Below are 18,829 nucleotides of genomic sequence, written 5' to 3' on the forward strand. Positions count from 1 at the left end.
AGGTACTGCTCTCCACACATACTTGCACTAGTTATGCCTTGCAGTATATTGTGGCTGTAATTGAGTAAACGCAGGGGTGTACTCCACCTAATTCTTCCTCTGCTGGACGGTATCTCTCTCAACAGAGCATGACATTTAACCAGCGCTCAGCATCCTGCCCTGCCACACACTCCTAATCTCATGGAAACTGTCCACATAAACCAAGTATCTCATTTAGTAGGCATTCTTCTCTCAATTCGCCAACATCTCTACTTCTGACACTCCCTCATCCCATAAAACATATCCCTCCAGCTTTTTCCTGTCTGGCATTTGACTCTGTGTCATTACAGTCACTGTGACAACAGATGAGTCAGACGCTGTGGAGACGCCTCACTTCCTGTCAGTGTCGAGTATCTTAGACTGTGACCAATTAATGACTGAACCGACGTTGAGTAATTACTCCCTAAAGACTGATTGAAAGGGTTTTTTCTATTTCTTGGGAGTTTTTCCTGATCTGATGTGAGGTCCTGGGACAGGGATGTCGTATGTGTCTGGATTATAAAGCCCTCTGAGACAAATTTGTGATATTGGGCTGTACAAAATAAACTGAATTTAATTGAATTAATTCACAGTCAGTAGGATGAAATCCTCATCTGGAGCAATGCAGAGTCAAAGTATCTCAGGAAAAATGGCATCACATGTGAATCACCTTCCAATGAGACTCAACATGTCTGTATAAAAGGTCTGTGTCATCTCACTGATGTAACACCCTGTTCCGTTTCTCCTGTGTTCTCTGTCTCCTCTGTGTCTTCTCTGTCTTAATTGTTTAATTCCCTGCACCTGCCCTCAGCCACTCTTGTCTCGTTACTGTCTGATATCGTACACCTGTTTCCCCCCCTATATATTTGTCAGTCTTTCCCTTGTCTCCTGTCGGATTGTCGTCTATAGTTCCGTGTCCTTTTCCTGTCGTCCGGTCCGTGATCCTGGTTCTGCCTGTTTGACCCTGCCTGCCCTGAACCTGGATTCTCTACCTTTGCTTTTTTTTTGTAAACTGTTTTGCCTCATTAAAGAGTGCCCTTTTTGTTATTCATATTGCGTCCAGCCTGTCTCTCTGTGCCTGAGCCTCACCCAGTAACAAGAACCTGACAGCTGACACCATTGATCATAGTTTATCAAGCTCATAATTCTGTTTTTATATCCTAAAACTCTCATGGCACACGCAACCAGAGCTGATAAGTTGTCATTTAAATTGAGCATGGCATACTGTTTACAAGAGCGTGGGGGAAGCTCTAAATGGATTGCACAGACCTTGTGATTACAATCTATGCATTTTATTTTCCCAGCTTATTTATTGTTCCAAAATAGCTAAATGTCAACAAGCAGTGGGGTGCTGCTGACCCAAGGTTGAGAAAGTCTGCCATAAATCATCCGCAACTGCTCAAGGCATACATACACAGACTCTGACTCAGTCATGCAGACGTACGTATGTGCACACATGGTTGCATGAACAAGGGTTGCAGTACTTACATCAGTTTTCCTAAACTTTGCTTTGAGGCTCTTCATGTTCAGTCCGGTCCATGCAGTCACACACTCAATCACTCAGTCAAGGCTGTGAATAAAAGAGAGAGATGTTTAAACTCCACCGAAGTGATGTCTGCCTCCATTATACATGGGATGTTGGGTTTCAGAAAGACTAAACTACATGATTTATGTGACTATATCCACACAAGTTACAGTTAATATGAGGTTTAAATGTGCAGCAGGGACTTACAGTCTCAGTAAATCAACAGTTGGATACCGTCAAAAGCAAACGTGTACAATGTTTTCATAATGGGTTTGAAGATCACAGCCCTCTCTATTTAATCTGGAACAAATTTGAAGCACTTTTACATTCAACGATTCCTTTGCAATGGGCAGTTTTGGGAATGCACTCTGCGTAACACATGCACTTCTAAGTTAAAGCCAATATTGGGAATGGTATATGTCCCTGTACTGTTTTTAAATGACCACAGAACCAGTGGGGATGTCTGGTGTCTGTATTTTTGGGCCACAACTGCCTTTAGCAATTTCCCTTTTGGCATGTCTGAAGTGACCTCATCAGTGATTTACTCCCAACATATCAAAATAGCATTCCAGTCAATATTAAAATAATATATGCACTCACACATGTTTTGCAGACACATTAGAAAGAGATATTCCGATTTGAAAGAGTATGGTTGTATTGTCGGTGGGTGCATGAAGGACAGCCATGTATTGGCTCCTCTGGCAGCATTCAAGCCAACGAGATTTCCATATTACATGCAAAATATTCATATTCTGTAAAATAAGCGGCCCATCAAAGACAAATGGGCTAAAAACAGCGGTAAGAAGTGGCGGTGGACAGCGATCACATCAGAGGCGGATTTAATAAATGTGAAACTAATGTGTTGTCTCGCGTTTAGAAAGCAAACTTAACGACTGAATCAAATGTCAAACTATCAACTAGCCCCACGAATTAAGTCAACTACCAATAAACAATTCAGAGCACAGCGTATCAAGAAGCTACTTGTGCATGCTGTACACCTCAAACAATGGAAGTTATGCGAATGCATGCACAAACATGGGTAAGGCTGCAACTCGATTCGTACAAAAAGTATCGAATGCGCGCGACTTGCATCATTGTGCACAAACAATCGGATTTGGCACTTTGTACCAGGAGCTTCACGCGTTTTATTTTTGACAACGAAGGCTTACAAACAGTTAGTTACGTGGCTTTCTTTTTTTTAAACGGCGAGCCATCATTTCGACCAACAACTAATGTTACTTACGTGATATGAAATTACTGGACACACTTACCCCCGGTTACGAGTTGCAGGCGAGCTGGACACATAAAAGAAACTGACACACAACCGCGTTTTGTGCCCAAAACAGAGCGGCTACGGAACCGGTGAGAAAAAACAGCGAGCCGTTGTTGTCGAGCAGCAGGAGGAGGACGCATAAAGGAGGAGAAAACAGTGCGCCCCGACACACTGGCCCGGCTCGGCCCGCATACATTAACGGTTGTTCCCTTACTCCTGCCTGTCTCTCGCTTTCGGGACTCAACTCATAGGCTCTTGCCCGGTTTAGGAAAGTGACGTCACTCCCCCTGTGCTCTCGTGACCGCGGCGAGCGAGCACTCTTCTTTTCTCCATTGTGTCCCATTCACGTTCTGGTTAAAGGGGTAGGGATTTCCCACACAACTCACACAGGCACAGCTACAAGACAGGGAATTTGAACATAATAGAACAAATACGTCGTATTATTTTACTGACATATCTTTGTTGGGGGGTCAATTCACCGCAATGTGTGTTTCAGATTTTGGACCAGACCCCTAATCTCCCATGAGCCATTAACTTCAAACTTCCAAGCTCCAACACGTTTGTTCATACTTGTCCCATAATGCAGCTCCGGCTTCACAATAATGCACACAGGATCCTACTCAGCTTCTTTTTTTAAGGCTATGCAGCCTCCTCACGGTGTGAGAACTGGTCTCTACGTGTACATCTGTGTGTCATCTCTAAGGTTGAGAAACTAAACAAGTCTTGTTGATGATATGTTGCTGTTGCGATGCAACTTATTAAAGCAGGTAAGAACGTGTCTGAGCTGTGTGCTGTTGATGCTTGAGATAATGACACCTGGTCCACCTCACTGCCTGTGTGTCTGGTATAATAAACACAAATATGTCTTTAAAACATTCAAAGCAAGTCAGGCGATATATATTTCAGTGTGAATAATTAATGAGAGGAAATAATCGCTCTAAGGTTATTCTGATAAATCAAGGTGTGGCCACCTTTATACGAAATGTGGACTCAACAGGTTTGACTCCAGTTTATAGACCAACAAAGGATGTTTGCAGTGGCAATATGTTTTTATTAAATGTTGAGACAGTGACATCTAGTGGAGGAGCAATGCATTACATCGTCGTTCTGTATTATGAATAAGGTGAACGTTAAAAGAGTAATACAATCCACACAAACGAAGGCAATATGCATAGGCCTTTCAGATACATAATAATAATAATATAACATATATACATACATCAAAATGACCTATAAAATACTGAGATTTAATGAAAGACGTCACAGTCATGCGATTAAAAAACAAAGAGTAGCTGATCTGCAAGACATATATGTGTTCTGCATTTGGCCTTTAACAACGCGCTAATGTTGGGGACTATTTTGTCTGTTTTTTTTTCTCGTGGATGTTAAAGCGCTGTCGCATTTTAACATCTTCAAAGACAACTTGCGTGAAATGAGCATTTCTAAAAAACACCTAATTGTATTCGTCCCGGCTGCGCGCTCCAGGAAGCCGTGGACTGTCGAAGAAAGCGGAAGTGGGAGGCTTATCGGGAAGTATTTCATTCCGGATGCGGCTCTTTGCTCCAGCGAGAAGGTTCCTGGGCCATCAAAACAAAAACAGCACTCAGGCACGGGCAGTAGCTGTTGTCATTGAGAGCTACTGCCTTCTGCCGTGTCACCATGCTACTGAAAACATGTTGCATTTACAGCATCGGAGTTTTTTCTAATCTTATTTTGATCTCGGGCATTGCTCTGGTCTTGTCTGACGTGTTTCCGCGTCTCCTAAAGTCGGTGGTTGAAAAGGTAAACATCATATTTTGGATCACGTCTTATAACAACGTTAGATAAGTCGCTAAATAGATTATCGCCTGATTCTTTGGTCACATTTCATATAAGAGGGCTCGATTTGACCAAACGGCAAAACACAGACCGCTTTGTTTCTATTTCGCCACTAAGTCTCAAATTGAAAATGGTTGTCAGAAAGCTTTGATGCGCGGTCTTCAGCTGTTTTATAAAGTTACATGTTTTACTCAGGACAATTACATTTACGTAATAGACATGTTGTGACAGCCAGCTCCTGACAACACAGTAATAAACAGATATTTAGCCACGATGAACACGCGTTATGCTCAGGTTATGTAGAGAGTGTTGGGGCGTGGTGTGTTTGCGGTTTACACAATGACATATATTGTGATTATTTAGAATTTCACGAGCATGCACAATATTACATATAAACGTATTTGGTTTTCTAGATTAAAATATGTGATGGTACCACTTTTCACAGTCTATTCCTGCTGTGTGATATCACTTTTGGCCTCATTTAATGTCAATTGAAGTGATGCCATGACAGCAGGAGAGGGATTTCACCACATTCACTGGAGTGTGTCATATGATGTAAGAACAGCTAAGTCAGCAGCAAAGTCTGAAGTTGCACATTTTTCTCACAGTAGGCTACAAATAACTCACTTTGCTTTATCCTCCATAGGAAATAGTTTTGAAGAATGGTACTGAGGCGTTTAAGGCCTGGGAGAATCCACCAGCCCCCATTTACATGCAGTTTTACTTCTTTAATGTGACCAACCCCCTGGAGGTGCTGGAAGGGGAGAGGCCTGCTGTGATAGAGATTGGTCCATATACTTACAGGTGAGTAAGGAAAAGGATAGAGTACTCTCCTTTCTCTCTTCATCTATTTAATTAAACAAAAGTGCAGACGGAACAGTAAAACAAAAACACAGATCTGAAAGCGGGGGATGCAAACAGTGCTGCGATCAAGATTCCTCTTTCAAAACTATCATACATGAGTGGAATTGAACTGCAAAAGCCAAGTAAATTCAGTGAAATATTTCAAAAGCAACTTACTCTCTGATTACAGATCAAACAATGGAACAAAGGCTGTTATCTTTCAAGGGAGAAAAGTGCAAACTCACCGATGATTAGTTTAACTGGAACACAAAAGAAAGGACCTAAAGATAGATGTCAGTGTTGAACGTGACAAAACATGCATTAACAATACACTATAATACAAAATGTAAGTTTCAGTCTACAAAACAAAGCATATATTTTCTATCAAGAATTAGTCAAATAGCTTGATGTTGAACATTGTTCTTGACTTAAATACATGGCCACAACATGAAGCTGTTGAAAGAATTACAGCAACAACTTTTACAAAAGTACATTTAGATTTACATAAATAATTTGACTGACTACAGTGCATCTTTAGGGGAAACCTCCCTTTCACTCCTACGGTTTGTGCATTGAGACAAAGTCCTTACGGTGAATAGGGGATAAAATAAAGCTTCTGCCATTGTTAAATTACTTTTTTTACCAAGAAATGTCAGTGACAGCTTGCAGAGGCCCAAAGCTATCTGTGCAGCCCTGTCTGGCTCTTGCCTCTCACCACGGACCGACAGTAGCTTTGAACAGATGCCACATTTTCTAGCTGAAAATAATTCACCGAGATATTTATAATTTTCTTTCCTTATTTCACATAATGGAAGCTCAACAGTTATATTTGCCCATTTATTACCCCAAATAACCCTATGATCCTTTTGCACACATGTAGAATGTTGACTTAAAGCCCAGATTTGGTAGTTATCCTTACCTCTTAAACATTAATATATAGCTGTGTAGAACATTTGAGATTCACCTTCTGAGCATCACAGTAGCTCTTCAAGTGTTATCAAGAAAGAAAATTACTTTAAAATAAAGCTGTTTTTCCTGCAATATGCTACATGTAAGCCAAATATATGATTTTCTATGTAGAACTTTGTAATTATTTAACAATAAGAATCCATAGTCTGAGATGCAGATACTGCATGTTCAGTAAATGTGAGATTGCAGCCAACGGTTTAAGGTTTCTATTTCTTAGAATACTTGTCTTTAGCGCTGTAACAAAGTGAACAGTTAACTTATTTCAACATTAACCCAGTTGTTTTATTTTCCTGCACAGAGAGTACCGGCCCATGGAGCAAGTGGACTTTCAGGAGAATGGCACTAAAGTCGCCGCTGTCAACATTAAGACCTACATATTTCAGAGGAACATGTCCCGAGGTCCTGAGAGTGAACTCATCAGGACGGTCAACATTCCTGCAATGGTGAGCGATATCAATCTATGAACTACTACAATAGTCTGATAAAACATTATTGAGCCTCATAAATCTATGAACTACTACAATAGTCTGATAAAACATTATTGAGCCACATAAATCTATGAACTACGACAATAGTCTGATAAAACATTATTAAAACGGTAGTATTATTTTCTATTTATTGATTTTATTGGCAGCAACATACAAACGAGGAATGTGTGTTAATTATATATATATAATTGTATTAATGAGTATTTAGTATTTTCTAATACTTTAAGGTAAGATATTATATTTAAGGTTTATGATGTTTATAATTCACAATATGTTTTTCCCAGTTTCTATTGATCATTCAACTTTATTTGACACAGAAACTTATTTCTACACGTTACAGTTCGGTACATATCTAGCAGTTGTTGTCTTATAATCGTATTCTGTTCTCTCAAGCACTAACATCTACTTTTGCTTTATATTAGTTGTGATTTTCCTTTTATGGTAAAACAAATATAGTGAATGATTTATTGTACCACAGATGTAGATAATATGCAATGTTGTGGTGCTCTCATGTGAACTCTGATGGAGAAAAAAAAGAGTGATTTAAGAAAATGATTAATTCTATCACATAGTCCACTTTATGGAACTTGTGCCATTGAGCTTTGTACACATCAGGTTGTCTTCCCTTCTTGTTCCTGGTAGACGGTGATGGAGCAATTCAAGGACCACTCAATGATAGCCAAACTGATCTCCGCCTACATGAAGTCCAGCGGAGACGGCTTGTTCACCACGCGCACAGCGGGAGAGCTGCTGTGGGGATACAAAGACGGCCTGCTCACAGCTCTCAAGAAGTTCAAGCCTGATCTCGATGATGTTTTCGGACTCTTCTACAAGGTTTTATTTGAGCATATGAATACATTATTATACATTTTGTTCAGACTGGAGTGTTTATTCATAACGGCTTCTAATATAACTGATTAATATATAAGATAATTGCACATACACTTTGATCAGAATCACGTAAAATCAAGTTTCTTGCACGAGAGCAGTTTGTTGAACAGCTGTTTTCTTCTTTGCCCGTACAGAGCAACGCTTCCAGCGATGGTGACTATGTCTTCTTCACTGGTCAGCAAAACCACGAGGACTTTGCCAGAGTGGATACGTGGAACGGTGACAGGTGATGGTCTGCACTCACCAGTAAAACACATCACAGTGAATGTGTGTCTTTCATCAGAGCTATTCATGTCAGAAGGCTACACCAATGTTAATCCTCTGTAAATGTTTCAGGTGACAGGTATCGCAGCAATCGTCCATACTGGACTTGCTAGCTCGCTAGCTTTAATAGTAGCTTGATGCTTTGGGAAAATTCACTTATCTGCTCTCTTACAAAGATTTGAATGAGAGGATCAATGCCGCTCTCTTATCTTGTTTGTTTAATATAAAGCGTTTATCAAACCTTTTATATTTAAAACACATTTACTAACAATCTAACAAAGGAAAAACATTATAAATGCCTGAAACTCCTGGGTTTAAAATAATCTTTTGACAAAATGATACAGAACACTATATTAAGTTGTGTGTGTGTGTGTGTGTGTGTGTGTGTACGCATGCAGCAAGATGAGTTGGTGGACGTCTGATGAGTGCAATATGATCAACGGAACCAACGGAGCATCTTTCCATCCAGTGATCTCAAAGAATGAGACTCTCTACATGTTCTCCTCTGACCTGTGCAGGTGAGTAGGCGGAGGACCATGCTGCTGCAAGTGTGATTGGGCATGCACAGAATCATTATATATATTTACCTTTATACATTTAGACAAAACTCAAGGCAATGTTCTTATACAGTAGAGTTCCCAAATCTCTCGGGCTTTTTAAAGGCACATATACCATATGAGTCTCGGTCACATTTGACCCCTAAACTTATTCCAGAATTTCTTTTTTCAAAAACGTTAAAGCTTTTAATTTGTGGGAAATTTGAAAAGCAGTTTTGTGCTCAACAATTAATTTGATCATTCATTTGTTTTGGTTCCTTATTGAGATTAGCTGACCTTCATGTAGCTTTAAGTTCCATATAATGGATTTAAATTAGGCATCTGCTTCTTATGTTCTGGTCTTATCTGCTCGGCTTTAGTTTGGCTTGTGAAATGTGTCTCCCCTCAGTTATGATAAGGATGTCTTCCCTCAGCATTATTTGTGTCTGGATATGGGATCAAGAATACCAATTCAGCCAGGCTGGTTGCATGGCTGGTCACTGTTGGCCTCTTTAATGAGGTCACTGTGAGATAACTATATATTTAGTGCAGCTTTCTCATCAGAACTGAGAGTGCAGCATATGCCACCTAACGGACAGAGAGCCACGGTTGAGAAGGCGGGAACATGAGACAGGACAACCTTTTATAGTCTTTGGTGAAACCTAATTGTGCTGCTCAATACATACATAGGTCATGTACGTCATGTCTTTGCTGCCCTTCCAGCTTTACATACCTGTGTTTGTGTCTCCAACGATTAACCAGCATCTGACTCTGTTTGCAAGGTCTCTGTACGTTCTGTATGAGGAGGAAGTGACGGTAAAGGGGATCCCTGGGTATCGCTTCATTCCCCCCAGCAAGGTCTTTGCCAATAAGACCCTGAACCCGGCCAACGCGGGCTTCTGTGTCCCCGCTGAAAATTGCCTGGGCTCTGGCGTGCTGAATGTCAGCCCGTGTAAACAAGGTAGGCCGTGCAGTCAGCATGTGTCACTCTGGGAAACGGTTTCATCAAGTAGTCTTTCTGACTTCAGTATCTTTCATGATGGTATTGTAACTGAATCTTTTATGTGTTTAGGAGCTCCTATCATAATGTCCTCGCCACACTTCTACCAGGCAGATGAGAAATATGTCCAGGGTGTATTCGGCATGAGGCCTCAGAAGGAGCAGCATCAGACGATGATTGATATCAATCCGGTAGGACTTTCAACTTAGTATGTTGACAAATCCTCCCACAGTATGTTTCAGGACATATAAAACAATGCACATGTCATTATTACCAGTGAAAGTCAAACATAAAACTTAAGTAACAATAATCAAAACACATTTTTGAGCGGAAGGGGGACTTTAAAGATGTCGTTTTGTGTTCACCTTGTGTTGAGCTGTCACCAAAGATAAGAGATAAGCTCTCGAGAACAGATTTATTTACCCCAACCTAAATTCAGTCTTTGAACCCAGTAAACAAGCTACTGTTTTGACTGTTCCGCCTCCCCCTTGCTCTGTAATCTCTGCCACTGCAACCTCATGGGTAACGCAAACCACCTCCGCTGCCAGCGTCAGGGCTGTGCGTTGAATGAACCTGCAACTAAGGTGCATGCAGATGCATCTCTGTTCCACCTTGCGTAGGTTAGTGAAATAGCCCTCAAATCATTTCTGCCAACTACACTCATAAAATACATTCACTGCAAAACGTTTGCAGCGCAAAGATCTTGAACATAATACAAACACGGTCTTAGAAACATGTGGTCTTGGTGCAAAATATGCTGCAATGAGGCATACATGCTCACACAACAGGAGTGACAGGTGTGTGTCTAAATCAGTGCCGTGAAGTTTCTCTGAAGCAGAGTTTGATTCTGTTTTGCAGCTCACGGGGATCATCGTCCGAGCAGCAAAGCGGTTCCAGGTCAACGTGAATGTTGAGAAAATCCCCGTCTTCGAGTAATCAGCTCATTCCCTTCATACTTCTCCTTTTGTCATCACTCACACTGTGTTAGTCTCAGAAGGGTTGCCAGTGTAAGATAAGATACGTGTGAAGCAATCATGCCACCATCATTAATACCAGTGAACTTTTGGACAGTCGTGGCTCACTTGTTGTTCGTCTATTTGGCATCCGAAGGAACAAACTACCTTGATATAATCTTGAGTTCAGACCTAACCGATGAACATGTGGTCAAACCTCATGTCGACGGATTAAACGTGTGCTTTACATGAACAGCATGCCCACAGATGGAGTTGTTGGAGGACATTAACAGCTGTCTGTACAACCAATACATTAAATCATCAGTGCATTTCTCAGAATACAAATAAAGAAAATTAATGCAAATATAAATGGTAGTGTTGAACACATTTTGAATCATCTTATTTCTCTTTCAGACAAACAGGGAATGTGAGGACAGTGATCTTTCCTGTGGTTTATCTCAATGAGGTACAAACACACAACACGCCAGATTGTCTTTCAGTCATAAATGAGTCCCTGAAATGGCAGAAGATCAAAGCATTGTTTGTTTATCTGCCACTGGCACTTTTCTTTGCTCTTTTATGTTGTGCTTCACCTCTAATCTCTCGCTGTAATCTTCTCAGAGCGTCGTCATTGATGACTCGTCGGCCGGGAAGCTGCAGAAGATTCTTGCCCAGCGGGACGTTGTGGTGAACATCCCCTTCATGCTGATTGGTCTCGGCATCATTCTGGGAGGAGTCTTCATGTTCCTGATGTGTCGACAGAAGGTCTCCGTGGTGAGCGTTCGAGATAGACGTTGATTAGTTTGTGAGGTCATTAGAGTTGCAACAAACAATTTATTTTCCTTAATAATCAATTATAATTGATTATGTTTCTCTTTAACAGATTATTTTCTTATTCCATGGAACGTCAAAACAAATAGTTTAGACTGACTAACAGTACTAAACACAAATATATTGAAGCTGAAATATATTAAACACAGGAAAACTAGTTTCTTCTGCTTGATTAAGTTACTGTAATGTTAAGCCAATTATCACAGGGTGTTAATTCATTATTGATATTCTGATGATTGACTAATCGATTGAATACAAATTATTATTTTGGCCAAAAACTTTAAACATTTATTTGAAATACAATTAGATAATGTAATAGTGGCAATATTCAATGTAAATACGTGTCATTTTTTGTTTGTATATTGTACATTAAGTATGTGCGATATCTGTGTATGTACAGTATGTCATTTATTAGATGTGCTTTTCAACGATCTCTGAAGTTAACATGCTTGTGTCTGGTTTCATTTTCCAGAGCACTGCCACTGAACGGCAGCCCCTGCTCTCGTCATAGCACCAAATAGAAAGAAAGACGGAGGATATTTACAGGAGAATCGCACATTTCATGGGTTCTATGGATCACCCCCAAGAAATAGTTTCCATTATAAACCACAAGCCCACATTTTAATCCATTTTTTTAATCCAACGGTTTTAGAAAACACAGTGAAAAGGTTTGTTACAGGGATGAGGTCAATGTCTTCCTGTTTTAATGATCATGAAAATAACCCCCTATTTAAAAACTAAATCTTAAATATCAAATATTGTAATTTTTGTATTAAGTTGACTACCAAATCAGACTTACATGAATTCAAGTTCACGTGTCATTGATTTAAATTGCTTGCTTGTGTCTATATGTTTATGTGTGTGTGTGTGTGTGTGTGTGTGTGTCTGTGTGTATGTCTGTGTGTGTGTCCATATGATGAATGGCTATAGAGCTGAAATAGGTATGAAGGAATACTTTCGGCGTGTTTTTTTTGTTTTTAGCACGGTTTGTTGAGATTGTTGACGCAACAATAAGAAAAAAGCTGTTTCATTCAGGAGAAAGATCAACATTTCACATATTTGTATTGTCTCAAAACATAAGCAATGTGTAAGCTGTGCAAAACCACGGCATAATGTTTTATTACTGATCGTGAATCCGTACTGACTAGGTTGCTAACTGCAGTGGAAATCCAGTAATCCGCAATATATAAATAGTGTAATGTGGACTCACATGCAAAAGTATTAAACAATATCAGTATAAGGGACACATTTTTGTTTGGTGCACAGTACGATGTCTTCTACTGATATTATCCTAAAAGCCATGTATGAACAGTCTCATGTTACTGAAACTTCTGATAAATGTGTTGAGGAATAGAAATGTGTGTTATTCCTTATAACCACTAGGAATTGTTCATGATGTGTATGGTTGAATGCTGCAATTTTTAACAGCTGTGTATCTGTTTATTGTAATTTTATTTAAATGTTTTTTGAATTTAGTACAACTGATTAGCTTCAAATGAAATAGATGTTTTCTCGAGAAATAGATTGTTTTGTAATATCCGATTTGAAAAAACATTATTTCACACACTAGCCTACTGACAGATCGCTTTGTTAAAATGCAACAGAAATGATTGTTTACACTACTAATCCGACATAGTAAAATCAATATGTATTCACTGTTTACGTACTCTCAATTGGTCACATACAAAACATTTCACATTGTCTTGTCACTTGCTCCAACTTTAATAAACAGACTGTGCTTCACGTTCTCTGGAGGCGTGTTTGTATTTCCTCCTCCACAAATTACAAAATGTTTTTCTAAAAAGGTGAATAGTTTGTATAATTGCCTCCAGTAAAGCATGAATCACCTTCTGACTGACTTCAGGGGCTGGTCCGACAAAATGACACACACACACACACACACACACACACGCCTCTTGATTTCAACAGATGACTCATTTGGGCTAATAGTTGTACATTGCACTATTAACCTGCTGTATATGTAAATATTGACCTTTTGTTCTTGAGGGGAATTTTAAACTCAATTACCCTCAAATGTTCCTCTATAATTATAACTCTTAAGAGAGCAGTGTGCAATTCAGCGTTACACTCCTATATCATTTAGCGTTTTCATTCTATGCATTCTCCTTCCAGGTCAGAAGCTGCTGCTTACATTACCCACAATGCATTAGTTTAATGTATTGGAGGTGTGTTATGCTAGTAGCTGCTAGCCTAAAGCAGAGGAGCTACAGAGGTCTGGGAAACTCAACTCTTACTAACTGCACACCCCCAGTTCTGTTTTTAATTTTTTTTATGTTTGATTCGTCTTCAGTGGCTTCCTCAAGTTGCATTAGCACTGAGCTACATCACCATAGATTATAGAGTATGTTCAGCAGGCACGTGCACAGACATTTTGGGGGGCAGGTGCTCAAACCAAAAAGAAGGGCACCCATCGGCAAAATGATTTTTATATTGATCGCTGTAACTTGAAGTTAGCAAGTAATTAAAACACATTGTGTCGTGAGAAGACATGAGAGCTAAACAAAATGAAATGTTTTCTATTAACAATTACAATTCGTTTTTATTTACAAAATGATAGGAGCGAAAAATGCCATATAATAAACAACTTACTAACCTCGACCGCTCGGTCATGCCGGGAAATATCAAACCTCTGTATAAAAGTTATAAAGCCTCAGCCTGATATTTCCCGGCATGACCTCACTCTGGGTTAGTTAATACAAGTGTTGTTTTTTCTTGCGTTTACTCTTTTCACCCTCTGCAATGCTCATACGAGATTGATCTTTGTAAAACTGGAACAGACAAAACAAAGAGAAACATACCACAAAAAACAATGTGGTACAAGCATGTCGGGGCGAAATTCTCACAAGAACTCAAATAAATGCCCCGTCGGATATCAAAACACATTTGGGGGGACTTGATGACAGAGAGTCATTTTTATTCTTAAATGCTGATGAATGAAAAAAAAAAGTGGCTCCAGCAGAAAGGGCCCTTTTCTCATCCAGGGCAAAAGGGCTGGTGCTTGAGCACCACGAGGGCTCTATCTGTGCACGTGCCTGATGTTCAGCATCATGGCTTGTCCATTTCCACTGCTGCTGAGAACAAACGTGTAGGTCGAAATGTTCAACTAATTATATAAATAAATGCAGATTAACCCCCATGTTCAGGGATACTGATAACTAAGTGAGGCTGTCAGGGAACCCACAGAGACACCTTGAGGTCACTCACCCCGCCAAAACATAGGCTACAGTATTTCTAGCAGTAACTTCACATAGAATAATATTTAGTGTTTTCATCGATATGTCATGTTAATGAGCAAACTTAAGACATTGTGGTAGGTGTATTTCTTCACTTTGTATAGAGGATATCTTTGTGAAGCGAACCGTCTGCTGGCTATAGCTTCATATGGCTTTCATATATTCATATAGCTCCATGTATTTCTCTTTTTATCTAGGTCTTGGCACAAAAGCAAATAAGCAGATTTCCCAAATTGTCTCGGTATTTTTTTAACAATGTTTTGTCAAACTGAATTCACATTCATCTGCCAAGCTTTCTCTACCATTCTCAGGTTGCAAGCTGGCTGAGGACTGCCAGCCTTCAAGAGATCGTATCGACAGTGAGGTTGCTGAGCGGGAAGCAGTCACATTATGTGGAACCTCATGTTGTGTTCAAAAAGATGTCCTTCACTTTCCCCCCACAATCCCAAACCATGCAGTTCAGATGAATTGGAGCCTGCAGGGGTGAAGTAAAGAAATGGATGGATCCATTTCTACAGTCCATGACGCATGTTCGAAACGTGGAATTGTCCTCACTCCAGGGTTAAAGTGTACTTTGACTCGGTGCAGATAAACTCTGACTTCAGCTGCCATTATAAAACTGATAAGTACCCCTCATCAACACGTGAGCATCGTTGGCTCTGATCAGCTTCTCTGCCAAACCTCAGCCTCAATCCTTGAAGTAACAAATTGAATAATTAATCTCTCATATGTGTCACAGGCTAACTCCTCCCTGACCCAGATAAAGCTTTTAACCCAAGTGGCGTGGGACAACGCAACAGCTCCACGGCAGAACTGCTTCTCTCTTGAACTTGATCTGCACTCATGAAGACTCTTCAGGAAAAGATCATCGTCCTATCTGTTTTTCTGACTCTGACCTGTGTCATTCAGGTGAGTTAATAACACTTCTGTTACTGCACACTTCCTGGGAGTTTGCGTTGTCTTGCTTGTGCTCACAGAGAACATGTCTTTTGATGTTTAATGGGATTTGATTGTATGACATTTAATCATGAGGGTGATCTCAGTTCTTAAGGCATCTTGTATTTGCCCTCACAGGTGGATTCCCTGCCGGTTCCTGAAGACTGGATTGGTTTGATCCAGCGGACCAAGCGGTCCCTCCTGTGGCGCTGGAACAGCATGAAGCCTGTGGGCGCCAGCTGCAGGGACCACTTGGAGTGCGCCACGAATTACTGCAGGTATACAGCTGAGCTTCTGAGACATGTTGGAACCTACGAAACATTTCCAGATAAGAAGAACAATGTGCTTCTTAATTCATTTAATTTGTTACTTTCGGAGCTTTTTAATATTAATTTCTGTATTTAAAAAAAGATGATACCATTATAGTCAAAGAAGATGTGTTCCTTTTCGATTGGCAACCCATGATTTGAAATAGACATGATGTGCCTCTCCGTGGGTTTCACCGACTCAATGTAATAATACCTCTGTCCTGTATTTGTGCGGCGTGGGAAGTTTTGTCCACGTGCATGTTGCATGGCGTCACTCATAACACTGCAATAAAGTTGCTCCTTATCTTTACAGGAAGAATGTCTGTGTCTTCTGCAACGCCACTTGTAGAGGATACACAAACAAAATGTCATCAGGGTGACAAAACATGAATCTACCTTATGGACCAAAACCACCTGCTTAAAAATGAACCCTGTATAAAGATATTCTAGCTTGATTGTAAGACCTGTCGTCACTTGATTGTGCATTCAGTGAAAGTAATATGTTCTGTTCAACAAAACAAAGCTGTAAATGATGCATTTATATGTACAAACAAATGGCTCCATCTATAGAGCAATATTGAGTTTTATCATTTGAATTTCAAACACTTGCAGGACACCTGACAAGTTGTATTTAATTTTTTTAAACAAATATAAATATCCATGCAAAGTTTTTGAGACACTGTGAGTTTATTGGTTCATGTTATTATCATATATTTATTTGTACATATTGTAAACAATGTAGATTTTCAAATATTCTTGACTTTTATTTTCTTTAAAGAGGTTGTATTGGCCAATTTGTTTTACAAATTAAAGTATTCCTCACACTTGGAGGGGTCCATTATGGTTTCTCAATATGTCCCAACTATAAATCACACCTTTGCCAGTAAATAATACAGATAACTACATGACACATATTGTACCACCGTCCTTGAAAACGTTTGCATCGATATCTGAACTCTGACTTCTGATCTCGGCCACTAGAGGGCAGACTGCGGCAGACTGAGGCAGGTTGTTTTGGCCATATGACTCTGCCACCTTTGCACATGTGTCATTTCACCTCTAGATTTGACCATCAAACTGTAGTATTATATAATTACACTACTCATGGCTCCATTGTTAAGGCATTCACACAATTACACTGAATAGTTCTACAAGCAAGCTCACATTATGTACTGATGTGGAAATTAATTCTTCTTTTTACATTATTTCATTCAATGTAGATTATTTAGAATGAGATAATTTGTACAATTATAATAATTTGGGATTTTAGATAACAAAATGTTGAACATGTGTAAGGATTGATATATATCTAATACACTTGGCATAATGCTAATGTGCCAACATCATTATGTATGAGTTCATAGTTGACTCATCCTTATGAACTACACATTTGTTCCACACACTGATCGACGTGACCCTCTCACACTGAACTCTTTCACCCGGCATCTTGGATGCTTTGAGTGGCGGCGGACCCTTCTGCCTCCTCATTGGCTGAGGCCTCCGTGACGCGGTGTCTCTATCCGGCTGAGCGGTGCTGAAGCAGCGGCGTCGGGACTGCTGTGTCTGTTCGGACCTCAACGTCGGACCGGTTTCATATATCTATCGCTATACATTCCAGGGGTGAGCTCTTGATTTTTAATTTCTTTTTTTTATCTCGGTTATCAGGAAATAGAGCCGAACATATCAGCTTTCTAATGCGTCTTTGACGTCAGAGGTGCGTCGAGCACTCGCGTGATTAAAACAACAACAAAAAAGAAGATTTATTTGGGGTCCAACATTTGTATATCACATGGAAGAAAATAGGATAGACGTCGCTTTTGATTCAGTCCTGCTATCAAGTAGGTGACACTATTACATGATTTGAGGATATTTGCTGGTGATGGCGCAAATGCACGAGCGCTTATTTTCATGCTTTGCCTTGAAGTCAATTATTATCCAGTCCTGGTTGTAATTCTTTGTCTATACTTTATTTACGAGTTAAGTCTGTCTTTGTGTGTGATATAGCATGTGTGGAAGAGATAAAGAGAGACTCTACTTCATCCATGGGTGTTCTTTTGTCATGCATCTGACTTCAGCCACTTTGAATATTTCATTTCCATCATACAAACCAACACATATACTCACATGTCCATTGCCATGTCGTGCAGTCCCCATCTGTGGTCTTCCTTTTCTCTCTGTCCATATGCTGCACATAGGTCGAGCATCACATCTGATCATGTTTATGTAATTGAGTTCATACTGAAACTTTTCCACTCATGAATATAGACCTTATGAGCTGTAATGATGTCCTGATATTAGAGAGGCATCGCCGATACTTATCAGCATCGCCATCCGTTTCTATTTTCTAAGCACAGCATCAACAGTGGACCGCAGACTCTTAGCATCATAGAACCACACGGTCCCGTCCCTCACGTGAGAAGAAGGCGGTCTTGACCTGACAGACATTTCCAGTTCATCACAACCATTTCAGTGTGCTCCAGTGCCCAGAGGACAGAGCTGCTAGTGAGGGGACCTCCTGCCCCGCGGTAGCCGATGCAAGAGTCGTATATCCGCTTCGCAGTGAAACTGTTCGTCCTCTGCAGACAACCAGCCAGTCATACTGGCCCAGTTGTGTGGTACTGAACTATTACACTGTTGAAAGTAGGCATTGACAGGATAAATCGAGACTCAATGCAATGTGGCCCCGAGGCTATATTAAGAGACACTGTTCTTAATAATCAAACTAAAGCGTATTGATTTTAAAGGATGTTGTCAAAAGTGTTCAGCAGGACTCCCTCGACTGAAATGTGTGTTATGTTGTGTGTAAAGTCTCTTTGGATGAAAGCAAAAATCAGACAGTTTCTGCCAAACATGTACAGTTAGACTTCAGTGTATTGCTTAAGGAGAATATCTCCAAGATTAAAGGCCCACCTTTTTTTATGT

The 18,829-nt window shown here is 40.0% G+C and overlaps 3 protein-coding genes across 8 annotated transcripts in view; 2 read left to right on the forward strand and 1 right to left on the reverse strand.

Moving 5' to 3' along the window:
* The window catches only part of rai14 (retinoic acid induced 14), a 36,595-nt gene extending 33,550 nt beyond the window's left edge, over positions 1-3,045 (reverse strand). For all 4 annotated transcript variants that reach the window (XM_056432765.1, XM_056432763.1, XM_056432764.1 and 1 more), the window contains exons 1-2: positions 2,815-3,045; positions 1,507-1,588 (exon numbers count right to left, since the gene is read on the reverse strand). In XM_056432765.1, the coding sequence (XP_056288740.1) occupies positions 1,507-1,542 (36 nt within the window). In that variant the 5' untranslated portion in view covers positions 1,543-1,588; positions 2,815-3,045. The remainder of the gene's footprint in view (positions 1-1,506; positions 1,589-2,814) is intronic.
* A 1,309-nt stretch (positions 3,046-4,354) lies between these two features.
* On the forward strand, positions 4,355-13,157 carry scarb2c (scavenger receptor class B, member 2c). Of its 3 annotated transcripts, XM_056432935.1 has the most exons (13): positions 4,524-4,598; positions 5,080-5,189; positions 5,281-5,438; positions 6,745-6,889; positions 7,577-7,768; positions 7,960-8,051; positions 8,488-8,607; positions 9,408-9,586; positions 9,698-9,816; positions 10,484-10,557; positions 10,993-11,044; positions 11,200-11,352; positions 11,882-13,157. In XM_056432935.1, exons 2-13 carry the CDS (start codon positions 5,139-5,141, stop codon positions 11,918-11,920), a joined length of 1,374 nt encoding a protein of 457 aa, XP_056288910.1. In that variant the 5' UTR covers positions 4,524-4,598; positions 5,080-5,138; the 3' UTR covers positions 11,921-13,157. The 3 variants fall into 3 exon arrangements, with proteins under 3 accessions (XP_056288909.1, XP_056288908.1, XP_056288910.1); XM_056432934.1 differs by lacking the exon at positions 5,080-5,189 and having other exon boundaries at positions 4,355-4,598; positions 11,200-11,343; XM_056432933.1 differs by lacking the exon at positions 5,080-5,189 and having other exon boundaries at positions 4,356-4,598.
* Positions 13,158-14,490: 1,333 nt separating this feature from the next.
* On the forward strand, positions 14,491-16,577 carry LOC130205437 (liver-expressed antimicrobial peptide 2). Its single transcript, XM_056432810.1, has 3 exons — positions 14,491-15,572; positions 15,738-15,877; positions 16,221-16,577. The coding sequence occupies exons 1-3, from the start codon at positions 15,507-15,509 to the stop codon at positions 16,285-16,287; spliced, it is 273 nt and encodes a 90-aa protein (XP_056288785.1). The 5' UTR covers positions 14,491-15,506; the 3' UTR covers positions 16,288-16,577.
* The last annotated feature ends 2,252 nt before the right edge of the window (positions 16,578-18,829 follow it).

This window comes from Pseudoliparis swirei, chromosome 15 (genome assembly GCF_029220125.1).
Source record: "Pseudoliparis swirei isolate HS2019 ecotype Mariana Trench chromosome 15, NWPU_hadal_v1, whole genome shotgun sequence".
NCBI classification, from domain to species: domain Eukaryota; kingdom Metazoa; phylum Chordata; class Actinopteri; order Perciformes; family Liparidae; genus Pseudoliparis; species Pseudoliparis swirei.